At 33.1% G+C, this 16,017-nt stretch overlaps 1 protein-coding gene across 4 annotated transcripts; it reads right to left on the reverse strand.

The window, feature by feature from the left end:
* Nucleotides 1–1,946: 1,946 nt before the first annotated feature.
* LOC100800604 (uncharacterized) lies at nucleotides 1,947–12,153 on the reverse strand. Of its 4 annotated transcripts, none has more exons than XM_006604188.4 (11): nucleotides 11,910–12,153; nucleotides 10,348–10,990; nucleotides 9,565–9,742; nucleotides 9,243–9,471; nucleotides 8,297–8,436; nucleotides 7,741–8,030; nucleotides 6,958–7,170; nucleotides 6,354–6,845; nucleotides 4,037–4,693; nucleotides 2,897–3,430; nucleotides 1,947–2,706 (listed from the first exon to the last, which is right to left on the reverse strand). In XM_006604188.4, the coding sequence occupies exons 2-11, from the start codon at nucleotides 10,621–10,623 to the stop codon at nucleotides 2,482–2,484; spliced, it is 3,234 nt and encodes a 1,077-aa protein (XP_006604251.1). In that variant the 5' UTR covers nucleotides 10,624–10,990; nucleotides 11,910–12,153; the 3' UTR covers nucleotides 1,947–2,481. The 4 variants fall into 4 exon arrangements, with proteins under 4 accessions (XP_006604251.1, XP_006604250.1, XP_014627372.1 ...); XM_006604187.4 differs by having other exon boundaries at nucleotides 11,905–12,153; XM_014771886.3 differs by lacking the exon at nucleotides 11,910–12,153 and adding an exon at nucleotides 11,737–11,844.
* Nucleotides 12,154–16,017: the final 3,864 nt, after the last annotated feature.

A 16,017-nucleotide genomic window follows, 5' to 3' on the forward strand; every position in this document is an offset into this window, starting at 1 on the left:
TGTAACTGTAAACATATCACTGAAAAAGAATCATGTAACATTTGCCAGAAATTTAATTTATATAGACTCCTTATAGACATCAGTTGAGTATCAAATTAACCACTTGACAATTTAGTAAAGAATAGTTTAAAATTTTTATATATTACACATATTTAACCAATAAATACCTAAATCTATATTTACCCTCAGAATGCTCCACAACTAAGAGGGGAAAGTGACACGTCCATGTCACATATTTAACCAATAAATACCGAAATTTTTATATAGAGGTATTTTCTATAGTTCTTTGGTGGATGTATAACAATTAATAAGAATCTTTCCGAGATCCTCTGAAAAGAAAACAAGAATATCTTTCCGAGAGAAATGAAAATTAACAAAAGTAATTTCCTTTTGTGTGAATCTTGCTATGTGAGTCTTGGTGTGGTGGGAAATTTAACCACCTAGGTCCTACCAACAATTTACGTCCTATCATAGCGATAATCACATGCTTTTCTGTGTTATATTTAAAAAATAAATAGAAAATAAATAAACCTCTATTGCGTTGAATGAAGCGAAGAATCCAACGCATGGGGAAATTAATTCACCAATCTTTGTATAAAATATGTGCCACATAAGAATCCAGCCTACTGAACTGTTTTTGTCATGGCATAAGCATTTCCAAATGCTAGTAACTTTTACTAAAATTTTGGACATGTAAACATTCGTATAAAAGGTGAAAACATTCACCGTATATGACTATATGTACCTTATTTAAAAGTTGAAGAATACTCTTTTCTCCTGGCAGAGTTGAAGAAAATTAAACAGTACAGTTCATTATGAAGGTTTTGAATTAAAACAATATTATTGACGAATTTTATTAATGATGGGTGGTTATATATATGAGGCCGTAAAGTAAAAATTGTAGGGAAACGGTTTACAAGGTAGAACTTCAACTGAAAGTATGCGCCATGTCCAATTATAGCTTCTAAATCTAAAATAGTAACCCTTGAATGTAAAAGGCTTTGGTAGGGGGATAAAAAGATAATTTGAACATTTTGAATTAGAGGATATATAATATGCCCAAAAAAAAGAGTAAATTTATCACACTGGGCTTATACACTATCGTTCAATACAAAATGTGATAATAAATTTATTAATTTTTATAATATTTATTTTAAAAATTATACCAATTATAATTTTTAACCAGTTTTTTTTATCGGCTAAATTTTTACCAGTTGATAGTATTAAAAAAAGCATAAAAAGTAATCATGAAAAAAGAAGATACAATTATGAATAAATAATAAATATACCAACAGCACAAAAATGTTGCATTGTTATCTAATAATTACTATACCAAGCATATTTTTATTATTGATTAATGACATAAATCCTTGATTTATATTAATAATAGTATATACCTGTTGAAATTTATTGCCCACAAGAATATAAAAAAAAATAGAGTGTTTGTTTCACAAAGTGTTATTATATTTCCAATAACTAAAAATGTTATTTCTTGGTATATTAAAAAACGTGTTTAGTTCTGTAAAAAAAATGTTTAGTTAAATTTAATATTCCTACAATTATTTTCTTAAATGCAAAAGAATTAAAATTAAAAACAAAAATAGAAGTTACATGTGTTGGAAAATAATTTTCCATATTTCCATGAAAATTTCACTTTCAATTGTTAAAGCCAAACCTACATTGATTCAAAGTAGACCCATCCGAATCACCCTAGTTTCAAACCTTCAATAATAATACCAAATATGGGTCATCTTTCCCTTTTCAATCACTCTTCATCCCATTATCTTTTCCTACTGCCTAAAGTCAATGATGCTTAACCAAACCCAGGCAAAAGAACATAAAGCTTTATTTAAAATAAATAAATGAACTTGACTTGCAAAGCTAAAAGGTTGATAGTCTCTTAAATTGCTGGCATACAGAAAGCTTATAAAAAGCAATTTGAACAATTATTATCACTCCAAAGTCCAAATATTCCTCAACTAAAAATGGAACAACATCAAGGCAGTTGAGAAGGGTCACAACACTAGGTGGATGTATATAATACAGGGGGTGAGATTAGGGCTTGAAGCAACTTATTTGGAAAGAAGTTTCCTCTTATTCTGACATTCTTGAGCCTTGAAGCAACTTGAGTCAGGGAAATCTACCATGGCTGCCCTTGACATCAGGTTCAGGATCATTATTGACCAGTCTCTAACTTTGAGTTGAGACGGTTAAAAATGAGTACATAAAAAAATCTTGGGTCATATACAGTGCTAGTTGGGAAACACAGAAAATGGAAAAGACCCAGATGCTAAGAAACTAAAACTACAATTTTTTATTTGAAAAAAAAGGATGTACACTGCAACTATCTGTACAGATTAATTCAGTTATTGTACTAACAAGGAAAGTGAAAAAGGATGAGGAAAAATGGTAATGCTCAAGGTAGAGGAGAACAGGAAAGAGCCCCTCTTGCTACTTTATTAGATACATTATTAGATAGCATCAAGATTGCTTTCTGACAATCTTGACACTACTATAGAAGCGCTTGAGATCTTTCATAGCCTTTTCCTCAATTTGAATAGAACGAATTGAGGATGGTGTTTCCACCTCAGGCTTGAACCAGCGACTCACTCCGGTTGTTTCGGACGGCGAGCCTTGACAGGTAGGGATTGAAAATCCAGCTGTTGTAGTCTTTGGACTGTGTGAAAGGCTTTGTTGTTTCTTTCCCTGTATTTAAAACAACATCCTCAATTAAACAGTAGACACTAGAAGTTACATAATACCAAAATTGAATTAAAACATGCATAGGCCAAAATGCATAATGAGCTATCTATCATCCACTGATTCAAAGCAGACATTACACAATTACAGCAGTGACATGAGGTTAAGTACATTAAATGAAGCCTTAAATCACAACCTGTTGCATTTGGATGTCCCTTAACGATGGCCGAGAAGGTTGGGGAGGGGTTCCTGAAGCAGCCCAAGGAGGGGTGCTTGTTTCTCCATCAGATACCTGGGAACTTCGAGATGAGGTAACAGGTATTGGGCTGGAAGGAAGAAATGAACTCAACTTTATTTTGCCGCCACTGCCAAAATCAGGAAGATCTTCCACCTTATCTTTGCTCCCAGCTGGTTTGTTTACCTTTATTTTGCTTTGTTCATCCTGGATTTCACGAAGAGAAGCAGAACCCTTCATGAACTTGGCCCCACCCCATGCAGGACCCTCATGTTTTGGTGTTGGTGGAGGGGTAGCCACCTCTTTCGGGGCTTCATCAAGAGCACCGCTCAGAAACATAGAAAGCCCACCCTTCTTGCTCTTCTTCTTTGAAGCCTTTGGTGATGGACCCTTGGCTTTCAGCAACTCTAATGCATCTTTCTTCTGCACAACAAAAGCTAAATCTTTTGCACCCTGGTCTGCTGTGATCTGTTCACACACGGCATCCTCTTCAACCTATCAAATAATTTTCAGAATTCTAAGCAATACAAGGAACTAAGCAACTAAGTTTTGTTGATAAGAGAAAGGAAAAGACAAGAACTACTTCAACACCTATTCTTCAAAATATAATAATATTCATGTTAAGATGTTGGTGGTGTTTCTTAAATGAACAATCTCTTCAAGTGAGATTTCCTTGGAAGATACAACTAGTTAAATCATATTGGTTAATGAAACGGACAAGGACTTCTATATAAACATTTCTTAAATGAAAAGCTCTACAAGCCTGAAAATAGGCTCAAATGTGATACTAAATGAACTACCCAAACCAGGAACTTTATAAGCAACCCATAAAGACTATGGAGCAATCTGTGAATTAACAGTACTTCAGACTGCATATCTAAGCCATAGATGTTCATCATTGGCAAACACTCTCAATAAGGGTCCAATCTAAAACTACAAGTGATCAGTTCAGTCTATAACTGACTTTATATAGTCTAGTACAAATTACTTCTCCATGCTGGAAACCTTAAACCCAAGAAAATATAAGAAAATAAATTAAATGAAAATATGATTTCAACAAATATTTTTAAATAGTATGAATAGCACATTGAGTAAACCAACCTTTGAATCAGGAAACCCCATGATGTCAATATCCAACAGGTCCTCAGATTTGGGAATGGCTTCACTTTTAGAGTAAACAAATTCTATTTCTGTCTGCTCTATGTTTGATTTGCCACTCTTTCTCCTTTGTTTTTTGGATAGTTTACCCTTCTTACTACCTTTCCCTTCTGGTAACATAGAAGATGATTCTTTATTCTGTGATGTCTCAACAGGAACACCTAGCTCTGCAAGTGAGCTCTCAAGAGCTGACTTAGATTGAAGCTTTGCAATCTGCTGGTCATCAAGAAGATGTCCATTAGACTGCTTATCTTCAAGCATCTCAATCTGCTGCAACTTCTTCCTTATAGCTCGGACTACTTTGGAGATTTCTTTATTAGGATCATCCTTTGGGTGTAGAAAAGAATCTAGTCTGTGGACTTTCTCCAATTTCATGGGTTTGTCGCAAGTCCTTTGAAACTCTATCTCACTATCATCCTCTTCACTGTTGATGATGGCAGGGAAAGTAGCAGTTGGAGTAGGCAGCCGACGGTGACTCCATGGCTCAGATGATCTCTGGTCGAACAACCTCTCGAGGTTAGCCAGAATATCTGGTGAGGCACTTGCTACAGTATGTGATGAAACTGCAAATATATAATCAAGGTTGCGCATGACAATCTCCTGTAACCAGTAAACAATAGAAGCTTTAGTATAATAAACTACTGTACCATGTAAGGGATATATATCCAACTAAATATATCAGCAAAGATAAATTAAATTACAAGGACAGACTGCCTGATGGTAGAATAATACGATCTGTGTAATCTATCATGAAGATAATACTATAAATCTATCATGAAGAATACTAGAACAAAAACACTTGTTCATTGTACGGAATACAAAAAATGAAAAAAAAAAAAAAAATATATATATATATATATAGCAAAAATTACCTCATAAAATTTGTAAATAATTTTTTCTCATAAAATACAGCATAGGAGGCAAAAAAAAAAAAAAACCAATTAACTTGATAGTGGAGGTCCAAATCAAGTAAAACAAAATTCCTCATATGCTTTTTATTTTATTTTCATCCACAAAAAGATGCAGGAAATCCATTCATATTCAAAATACACAGAAACTTTTTCCCTTCTATATTTTAGTGATTCATACAAATATATAGTGGAAGCACTTTTCCATTTCAAAAATAATATTTTATTTCAATGGATGAACATATGGTCATATACAAAACAAATACTACCCTAAAGATGATGCATCTTTGAAAGTTGAAACAAATGAAGTACTGTAGTGGCCTTATTTTCATCCATTTTAGGAGTATTTCATACCATATCTTACACAAAAATTATGGATTTTTGTGGATGTAGCTCTCGATATTTTTCTTATTGATATTTTTTTTTCAGCCAGATTAATAATTTGGACTCATGCCACTTCAGACATATTCATTCATATACAACTTTAAAAAATACAATTGCATTTACAATTAATAATTATAAGCTGAAAAATAAACTGGCCATGCCAGAGTTATTATGATATAGAAAAGAGAAATATTATTAACCAACAAAGGTTGTACATAAATATGATTCAAGAAATCAATGATTTCAAAAGTATAGTTACTACCTACCCACTTATTTTGAAATTAGAGAAATTATAGCTCAATAAAAATGTAATTTCATATCAAGTTTTTATAATAAATTCACAAAAGTTTAATCAAAACACAATATTGTGATGTATCAAAAAATAAACAATGATGTGGATAGAAAGAAATCTACTTGCTAAAAAACAAAGGCAGCAGCAAGTCTTTTTCTGTCGCTTAATTTATTTGTTATAGCAGTTTTGTAGAAATGTCTGATAGATTTATGGCAGTGACTTTCGAAAGCATGAATTTATTGCCAATAATGAGATGAATTCTTTATTATTATCAAATATATCAACTAATCAATTTCAGTTCATACCACTTTCTTTAAATGCAGGTTTGTCAAATGGAGATCTTTAAGATGAAAAATGTCAGCATTTCTTTCATGCATGGTCTTAACTTTTGTGTGTATGTTTACATGTAATGCATGACATGTCATGAAAAATTAAGAAGCAATAAATTATATAATAAATCTGAACAGGAAACCAAAGAACACATCTCCTACTTGATACATTATAATGCAAATACATTGTACAGCAGTCAAAACCATTACATGTGATGCATGACATGTCATAAGAAAAATTAAGAAGCAATAAATTATATAATAAATCTGAACAGGAAACCAAAGAACACAGCTCCTACTTGATACATTATAATGCAAATACATTGTACAGCAGTCAAAACCAGTACCTCACAATATTTCTTCAAATCATCTGCTCCAAGAGAATCAGCAATCTCAAGCAGCTGTACGGCATTCCGTGGCTCCACTAGACACTCGGCTGCTACTTTTTCACAAAGGCTTTTTAAGCTAGGTATAGATCTCTGGCTAAAAGTATCATTTTGTACACTAGATATCATGTTACTGGAATCGATATCTTCAAATAAAATGTCTTCATTTAACTCTTCCATATCATCCTTGTTATCCAACTTGAGTTTCTGAGAATTCTCAATCATGTTGGGAGGGTAGACAGGATGATACAGTGAAGCCACGATTAGTAAATGTGTTTCGCCAACTGAAACTGATGTAGCCTTCTTTACACCATGCAACCGAGTTGCAACAAGGGGCTTATCCTTACCTTTCTTCCCATCCCACATGTAAACATCACCTGTAGCTGTAACTGCTGCAGTCCAGTACTTTCCAGCTGATATGCTCACCATATTCCTTCCGCACATAGCATATAACTGTTCAAAAAAAAATTAAAACAAAACGGGGGGAAGTATTTTTAATCAACATGTTTTGTCTCGGGAAAAATAAAAAACACGTGAAGAGAAAATTTCAGAGGATAATAAGAACCTGTTGGCATCTAAGATCAGGATCAGAGGAGACCCAATAAAATAATGCGCCATCATCTGTAAGAGCCATGCTGTGTACCATTCCAGCAGCTATAGAAACCACACTAAGCCGTTCCTTGCGGTGAAATTTTAACAGAGTGCTTCCACTTCTCTTTAAGTTCCTACTAACTACAACACGTTTTGGAGTAACAAGTCGATGACCCCAGGTAAATACCTGCAAAATATGGAAAATTAGAAGTTAAAGATAAAAACTAGAAAGTACTTTTATTTCCAAAAAAAAAAAAAGGAAATAATGGAGAAATAAATTCTAACAAGTCAAAGAACCCACGTATATGCTTGAGATAAAACTAATAATGGGAAAAATGCTAATGTTTCATATCCATGTACCATGAAAAATTAAGTAGTTGAACTTGAATATAATTTTAGGAAAGAACAATAATACTATAATGGAACTCAAACTTAGGTCTTATCCCCCTATGTAAAATGTGTATATTCCAAAAACTATGTAATACAGGAGCAGTAGAAAAGAAAATAATTAAAATTGCAGTTACCTTTTATAATTTCAAGATTTTAATTCATTTCATGGCTTCTGTTTATGGGTAGCATTTTAGTCCAGATTTATGCATAATGTTTAGGTGTGTCTTATTTGCAAGGCCCAAGGAATCCTGATGGACTTTGGTTTAGCCTTAAACGGAGGCCCAAATATGAAGATGGTAACTAGAGTTTCTTACAATTAAAAGAACTTGAATTTTTAACAAAATGACAATAATCTGCAATTAGTTACCTCGCCATCAGATCCTAATACAATTGTGTGATATTTTGCAGCAGAAACTCTGGTCAAAGTCTTTCCCTTCAAGGATTCAACCACACGTGGGGTGTAATTAGATGCTGAGTTTGAGGTTCCATAACCAAGCTGTCCCTCCCTGTTGCAACCCCAAGTAAAAACTTCACCTAAATCAGAAACTACAGCCGTGTGTTTGTTTGCTGCAGCAACAGCAACAATTCTTGACCTCAAAGAAGATACTCTACGAGGTGTGGGTTGTGTATCAACAGAAGGGTACCCAAGCTGTCCCTCTGCACAACAATGAAACAAGAAAATAGAGATGCCAATTATGCGTCATTCTCATTTTTCAAAAAATGCAGAATAAAGCATAAAGAAAGACTAATTCTTTCTCAATTAATCAATGATGATTGGTAGAAAACGATAAGTATACTTGATAAAACAAAAGGCAGGGCAGGGATGCAGGGGAAAAGATTATTTGATTGCAATCCAGTGTAGTTTACAGTAACAACTCACAAGACTCACAACTTATACAAACATGAATATTGTCAAGTTTTACCTCTATTGGATCCCCAAGTGAACACTTCCCCACCCTGGGTAGCAATAACCATATGATGCTTAGCTGCACCAATTGCCATCACTCTGCGGGAACCCAGACCAGAAGTCACCTGGCGGGGAGTGATGACAGCAGCTTGACCACTGCAATGAGTATAACAAACTCTGATTGGCAATTGTCCAAAAGCATTAACAGAGGACAACCCCCCCGCATTACTCATCCAAAAAAGTTCAAAAAACCAATTGTAACTATTGCTAAAACACTAGCAAACAGTTCAACTGAAATAAGTTCCCATTAGCTTTTGCTGTGAAATTTCCAACATGATAAGTTAATAAAAATCACTATTTGAAAAAATAAAAAAGCTGGTTTTTTCTACTAATTTGTACTTTAAAAGAAAGCTGAGTAACTGCTTCTTTTTTACAGGTATAATGCCACAGTAAACCAATTTAGGTACCCAGAAAACACCATTAAAAATTAGTTCAACACCATGAACAAAATGTTTGAGACTAAGTACTTGAAATGTGACCATGCACAAGAATGTTCTACATCAGAAGCAACCAATACAATTATGAGCTTTATTGAGAATGCTTTTCTATTTCAAACGAGCATTTAGTTAGACAGTCAATTAGATTCTCATCCAAGGTATTCTAAAAAAGGAAAGTGAAGAAACCCAAGCACCTGGACCTGTATGGTTTGAGTATATATTAGTTTTAATTACAAAAATATCACCTTATTTTTACTATCTCAAATTTTTAAAAGATTTGTACAGGAAATGGTGAAAAGGCAAACACATGTTTTTTCAAATCAAACAGGTCACAAGGAGCTCAACGGTATTAAGGAACTTACTCAACCAAATTCTTTATATTCAATATTCATAATCAATAAATAGTAATACCAATACATAAAAAAAGGATGGTAATATGGATTCACACAGAAACAGACCACATACCTGTGTATATCAAAATCAGGATGCCCTAGACGGCCACCCCTTCCAAATCCCCAAGTATACACTTCTCCACGCGCAGTGAGTGCCACACTATGGAATTTCCCGGCAGAAATTAGCTTTATGAATGAACCACCGAGTGAATCAACTTTACATGGTAACTTCTGAATATGCGCATTTCCAGTTCCAAGCTGATAATTTGTACCACTGCCCCAACTAAAGACCTCAGTGGCCACTAAAGATGAACCAAGAGTCAAATTGTCATCCTATATAATCACTTTGTACTGGTGACAACAATCCAAAGCATTCCAAGTACAGAAATTTATACCTGAACTGTGGTCATTTCCAAGAACCTGAAATACAGAGCCAGATAAGAGATCTACAGGTATTCGAGATTTAGAGTCTTCCAGTGTAATAGAGGCACCATGCTGAAGAAGAATGCTTGCCGCGGCAAGATGACCAAAATGCAGAGCCCTGTGAAGGCTACTCCATCCTGACTCTCCATCCTAAAAACAACACAAGTTTCAGAATTAATGGATTCAAAGAGATAAAGCACTAGTTAGTGAATATTACTATTCGGCATCTTATAACATCAATTCCACTAATTCACCATAAAATGATAACTAACCTCAATAACAAGAAAGAAATTATAAGGACATTTCATTTCCTTACTAGTTAGGGTTGATGGTTTTATGACAAGAAGATTAATCTCATCTCTAAGTTTTGCATCTCAAAAATTCAATGAGATATACATCACATCAATGCAATACAAGTTAAACATTAGAAGACTCTAAATATTAACTGTGAACTTCCTTCCTAGGGAAGTTAAAAATTCATCTTAATTTATGCAGAGATTCCACCATTAGAATTCAGCTAAGGACAGCATGGCAAAGTAGTTTAACAACCATTCACCATTTGATGTGCAGAGTTGATTAGTTTAAAACATAGAGTGATCATCACAATGTATAACAAAAAAACAGTCATCCAATATGGTCTTGACTCTTGAGATCAAAATATGAAGGAAGTAGAGTAGCAGAACCAATGCCTCTTATAGATAAGGGTAAGCAAATAAGTGCCCAACTAGAAAATGCAGAAAAGAGAATTGTCATACTCGGGCATCAGGATCAGCACCAGCGGCAAGAAGCCTCCCTACAATGGGAATGTGGTTTCTCCAAGTTGCAATATGAAGAGGAGTCAGCCCAAAGGTGTTCCTCAAATTGATATTGCCCCCACTCTTCTTCAGTGATGCCAAGGCCAGCTCTACATCACTTAGAGATCCCTCTCGCACAACAAGCCACAGATCCTTCTGAGATCCAGTACATGAAATTTTGCGACCTGTTGTCTGCAAATTCGGCTTTTGTACTTGAGGGGAAAGAGCTACTTCCATTATTACGAAATGTGAACTCCAAGTATGTTAGTTATCTTTAATGATATTATTATTATTATGATATCTTAGATCAGAAAGATGACTCCAATGGCTCAGCAGTTATATTCCATAAATCCACCACCGGATAACATCTAGAGCTGGATTCTCGAAAACTACTTCATCTCCAGACTACACTGGAACATCTAGAAAAAATAGCCCTGAACCTTTAGTCCATCAGTTGATTCTCACTAATCCATGATAATGTAAAATAGTAATGAAAACATCAACTAGAGATATCCAATTATACAAGGAATTGTCCCTTTACTATATTGTCAACTGGCAGCAACCATTGGTAAATCCCAGTATGGTTCACAGGCTACAGAGAAACCTGTCGTAAACAGAAACACTGATAATGTAACTCATCTTTCTGGGGAAAATAATATTTTTTGGGGAAGAAAGGCATAAAAGCATGCAAAGGCAACTAAAGTCTACACATAGTCTCAGTCTCTCAAACCATACAAGCTGCTAAGAACCAACAAAACACAAATCAAACAAGTCTCGAAAAGAAGTCAATCACTAAACTGACCCTGTGAATGGTACAAAAAGACAAAACGCAAAAATGTATTATAAATATAACTTCACAACAAGACCACATCATCACAATTCACAACAAAATGTAACGAATTGTAAATTGAAACCAGTGAGATTGGTGGAAATACAAGATCCGTCGGTTCAGCAGTTCACAAAACTAAAAACAATCATCTAGATTATTAGAATTGAAACAAAATTCAGACATTGGTGCAACCCTTTAGCGAGGAGAAAAATACAAAATTTGAAAGGAAAATACCGAAGAATGTAAAAAACAAATTGCATTAATCATATTCAGGAGAAGTTTCACAATTGATCTATGCACTCAAAACCTAATTCACCACTCTCCCACCCAACCACCATTTCCAAACTCAACAATTAGACCAAAAAAATTAAATCAGGAAATGACGACAACCTCAAAAGAAAAAACACCAAGCAGTACATCTCGAAAATCACAACAAGATTAAAACAAGTGCAAAAACACAACCTTTCAAAGAAAAATCACAGGACCCAAAACCAGAACAACAACAACAATGTAACACCAACCTACATAAACATTTCGCTGGATCACCCCTACCATACCCAGAAAATCATTTTCCACACGAAAAAAATGAAAAATTGAAGAGACCCAGATGGCCACAAATCGAGTAAAGTCAAGAACAGAATCAGAAGTGAAGAAAAAAAAACGGTAAAAGAACGAAAAGGTAACCTTACCTTACCCGATGACGTGGTGAGAAACAAACCCAAAACTAAGCAACGAATATATAAGAGAAGTACGTCACAATAGTTAAGCAGAAAGGATTTATAAATGGTGACGATTTTCGTTACCAAAGAGTATCGAAACCCAGAATATACCCTCTCTCTCACCAAAGCCGTGAGACCAAAAAAATGCCATAATAAAAATTAAATTTTTATTTTACTTTTATAAATAAATGAATTTCTTTCGTTACAAAAATTGTATGTGAGAGAGAAGAGAAGACAGGGAGAGAGGGGAGAACAAGGAAACGGTCCCATCCAGGAGGGGTAGTTTCGGAATTTTGGGTGGTTTTTCCTTTGGACAAAAACACCCATGACTCGCGACTCGCGAGACTTTGGTTCCAACGACGAGGTCTGGGTGGTCGCTTACTCCAAACACTGCAAATTTTTTTCCCCAAAACAAGTGTTCCAATATGACACGTGGCTGATTCTGGTCTGACGCGTGGTTAGAAGACCTGAGCTGTAGGACCACACAAGAAAAAAGAAAATTTTCTTTTAATTAAAAAAAAAAGATTTTTTTTCGTTTACATAAACGAGAGACATGTATAATGTGTATGAATAAAAATAAATCATGAATTAAAGAAAACGAGAGACATGCATGTTTTTTTTAATCAGATGCATGTTTTTCAAAATTTATTTGATTAAAATATATTAATAAAATTATTATATTTTATAATAATTATTTTAAAATTACACTTAATTTCACTTTTAATCTTTATAAAAAAATTAAATATGATTAAATTATATAATATATATGTCAAATAACACATCAATTATCATGTAAACATATATACGAATAAAAAAATTATCGTCAAATATTATTATTCAATGTCACATTAATAAAATTTATTAAATATTTAATAAAGAGGAATAAATTCTCACCATTATGATATCGAGGATTTAATTTATAAAATTGAAACATGAAAATAAAAGTACAAAAATATATTTATTGTATTAAAATTATAGAAATTATTAAATATTTTTTTAGGCATTTATATCTTATTTTATTATTTCATTTTACTGAGAATTTTTTAAAGGAATTAATTAAAAATTAAAAAATTAAAAATTAATGAAAATCTATATAAGAATATATAAAATTCTTAGTAAAAATAATATTTTTTATATAAATCTGACTTTTCATTTCTTAATTTATGTATTTTTATATTAATAATATTTATTAGCACTCTCCTTTAATAAATACTAAAAAATATTCTCAAGCTATTGTTAGAAATGCAAAGAGTATTTATGAAATATGTTTAATGAATTATCAAAAATTAATTATTAATTTATATATTTAAACATATTTTTATAAATATATAAATATTCTCGGGACGTTTGTTATCATGTCATTAATTATAAACATGTATGCAATACAGTTATTAAAATTAAATATTAAATAAATATTACAAGGCAAGTTCTCTCGTATACTATTGTTTTATATGCTCACTGTGATTTTTATGTTTCGATAGTTAGTGTTGTAACTTCTGACTTTTCACAACTTTTTGCTATGGGATATCTTAGGATGGAAAAAAAGATGTGCACCTCGATGACACAAATTATTTTCTGATATACCACAAGTCCACTTTTCTATTGGCAGCTAAGAACTGCTCAAACCATGGAAAGGTTGAAACTTTTGTAGCCAATGGAAGATCAATTTATTATTATGGTCAGAATTATTTTAGAATATTGAATGTGAATTCTCTCCCTTGGTTTTCTTTCATTTGTAATCCGTATGCTTGTATTCAAAGAAAATTAACGTATGTTTGGTAATTTGGCCGTGGGATGGAACAGTTATTATGGGTCTGGATTTTTTTAGATATTTAATATTGAATGAAGCAAAGTAAAATAGAATAAAATAAAGAAAATATTATTATATTATTTGAAAAGAGAAAAAGTATTATACATTAACGGTGTTAAAAAAAATAGGAAACATATATTTAGAATCATTTATACGACATTGTTAAATTGTTAAATTGATACCTTGATGATTTAGAATCACATGTAATTGAGTGAATGTGTCATTCAACAAATTGAAAATATTTTTGTTTAATGGATTAAATTTTGACCAAAAGTCTTGTGGGATGTAAAAGAATAAAGATATAAAATTGAAGTGTGCATTGTGTATTGAGAGATAAGTGAAAAAGAAAACATACCAATAATGAAGGAGTCACTTGTGTGATTACGAATAAGAATAATGGGTGAGGAGGTTACAGAATCAAATAATAAGTGATAGAGGAGGTTACAAAATCATAACCATGAATCATGGATAAGTTACAAAATCAAAACCGTAGCAATTGCACTATCAATGGATCATGGGTGAGGAATTTGATAACGATGGATTATGGGTGGGTAACTACACACTCTCGGAGATATGGGATAGCCACACAATCACTTTTGGATTACAAAATATTGATTTCTTTTAAAAGAGTTAAAAAAAAAAGAATAACAATGTCACATTTTAACATTTTTTAAATTAAATTAAGACTAACAATGATGTCGTATGTTCAAGAAGTGGCGGGAATGAGAACTTGTGAGGAGGATAATTAGAAACGTCAACATGAACAAGAAGCGGTGTGAACATGAACGTCAATCCTAATTTCTGAGAGTAATTGGGACGATATAATTAGACAGGATAATTTTGGTTTTACAATTAAAATGTTAGAATAATTTTGTATGTTAACAGAAAAGTGAAAGTAATGTACAAAAAAAGGATAGGATAGGTGATCTTAAATGACTCATTGATTTCCACTTTACTATTTTCTTTTAAGTTTCCTTTAATTTTTATTGTCGATAGATATAAGAAGCTTGAGGTCCTTGGTGAAGGCACCTATGGAATTGTGTACAAAGCCAAGTATTGCAAAAAGTTGAAAAAATACAACCTTAGATGATTTGTAAGATAAAAAGATGCATGATGCTTGCTTAATGGTAAAAACTAAATAACTGAGAATAAGTTTGCAAAAACGTAAGAAGTACCACTTCCTCATACCCAACTATACTAAGTATATAATTCTTCCAAAATAATTATTTAATGCAAAGATGATAAAGTAATAAACCCCAAAGCAAGTTGTTGAAACAAACCTGTAAATGCAAACTCAAGAACATAAAACAATTAAATGCATTTTTCCTTCCTATATTACTCTAAGGCCGTACATGAATTTATATGTATTTTACTTTGATTTCATAATTTTCTTTGAACCAACTGAAAGTAAAGACCCAATTCACCTAACCTAGAAAAGAGAATGAAGGAAAAATGACTTTTTCAGTTTGCCTTTATCAGAAAGTTTTGGGGGATTTTGTGGGTATCAATGGCTTTATACACAACTCCATAGGTGCCTTTGTCCTAGGACTTCACGCTTCAGATATCTATCAACAATGGGAATTAAAGGATGGAGAGGACAGCGCTAACAGAATGGGGTGAGAGAGGAAAAAGGAAGTCCTGCTAATGTAGAATTTGGAAAAGAGAGAGGGGAAACTATACTGTCCAAGACCCACAAAATTTACGTGGCACCCTACTTGGCACTTAGAGACACGTGTCAACGCTCCATGTTAGCTCTGTTACAGGAGCGCGAACGCCTGGCCCTTAACAGTCGAGGTCCCCAACAAACAAGTTATCTCTAACCTATTAATATTCAAATATATTTAAATATCTTATCTATTGACAGGTATTAAATTATCTATAATGTCACACATTATTTATAAGGTATGATTATCTTCTACCTTTTATCTATAAGCAAATATTTATCTCTAACATTATCTACAAGCTCTCGACTATTATTTACAAGTCAAAAATTATCTACAAGGCTACAACAGCCCCTACAAACAAGGACCAGCAACCATGCTCAACTAATATAAATACAGGTTCCATCGAATCCCTCCACACGACTTACTCACACACTCAGCACACAACAACAATCTCGTGTCCCTCTATCTCTTTCGCTCATACAAGCCTCATTACAACATATATACTTGCTTTACTTTTCTCACTCATATTCTTAATTGAGCATCAGATTCCTTTGTTTTGCAGGTCCTCTCCTGTCAAAGACACCTTTCCAAGCCGACATGTGAAGTTCA

Source organism: Glycine max, chromosome 19 (genome assembly GCF_000004515.6).
Source record: "Glycine max cultivar Williams 82 chromosome 19, Glycine_max_v4.0, whole genome shotgun sequence".
In the NCBI taxonomy this organism is placed as follows: Eukaryota; Viridiplantae; Streptophyta; class Magnoliopsida; order Fabales; family Fabaceae; genus Glycine; species Glycine max.

Excerpts from the sequence above, each read along its gene's own strand:
- LOC100800604 (XM_006604188.4), bottom strand. The coding sequence starts at position 10,623 with ATGGAAGTAGCTCTTTCCCCTCAAGTACAAAAGCCGAATTTGCAGACA. Across the intron at positions 9,472-9,564 it reads TGGAAATGACCACAGTTCAG|TGGCCACTGAGGTCTTTAGT; the intron begins GTATAAATTTCT and ends GTTCATCTTTAG. Across the intron at positions 7,171-7,740 it reads TATTAGGATCTGATGGCGAG|GTATTTACCTGGGGTCATCG; the intron begins GTAACTAATTGC and ends CATATTTTGCAG.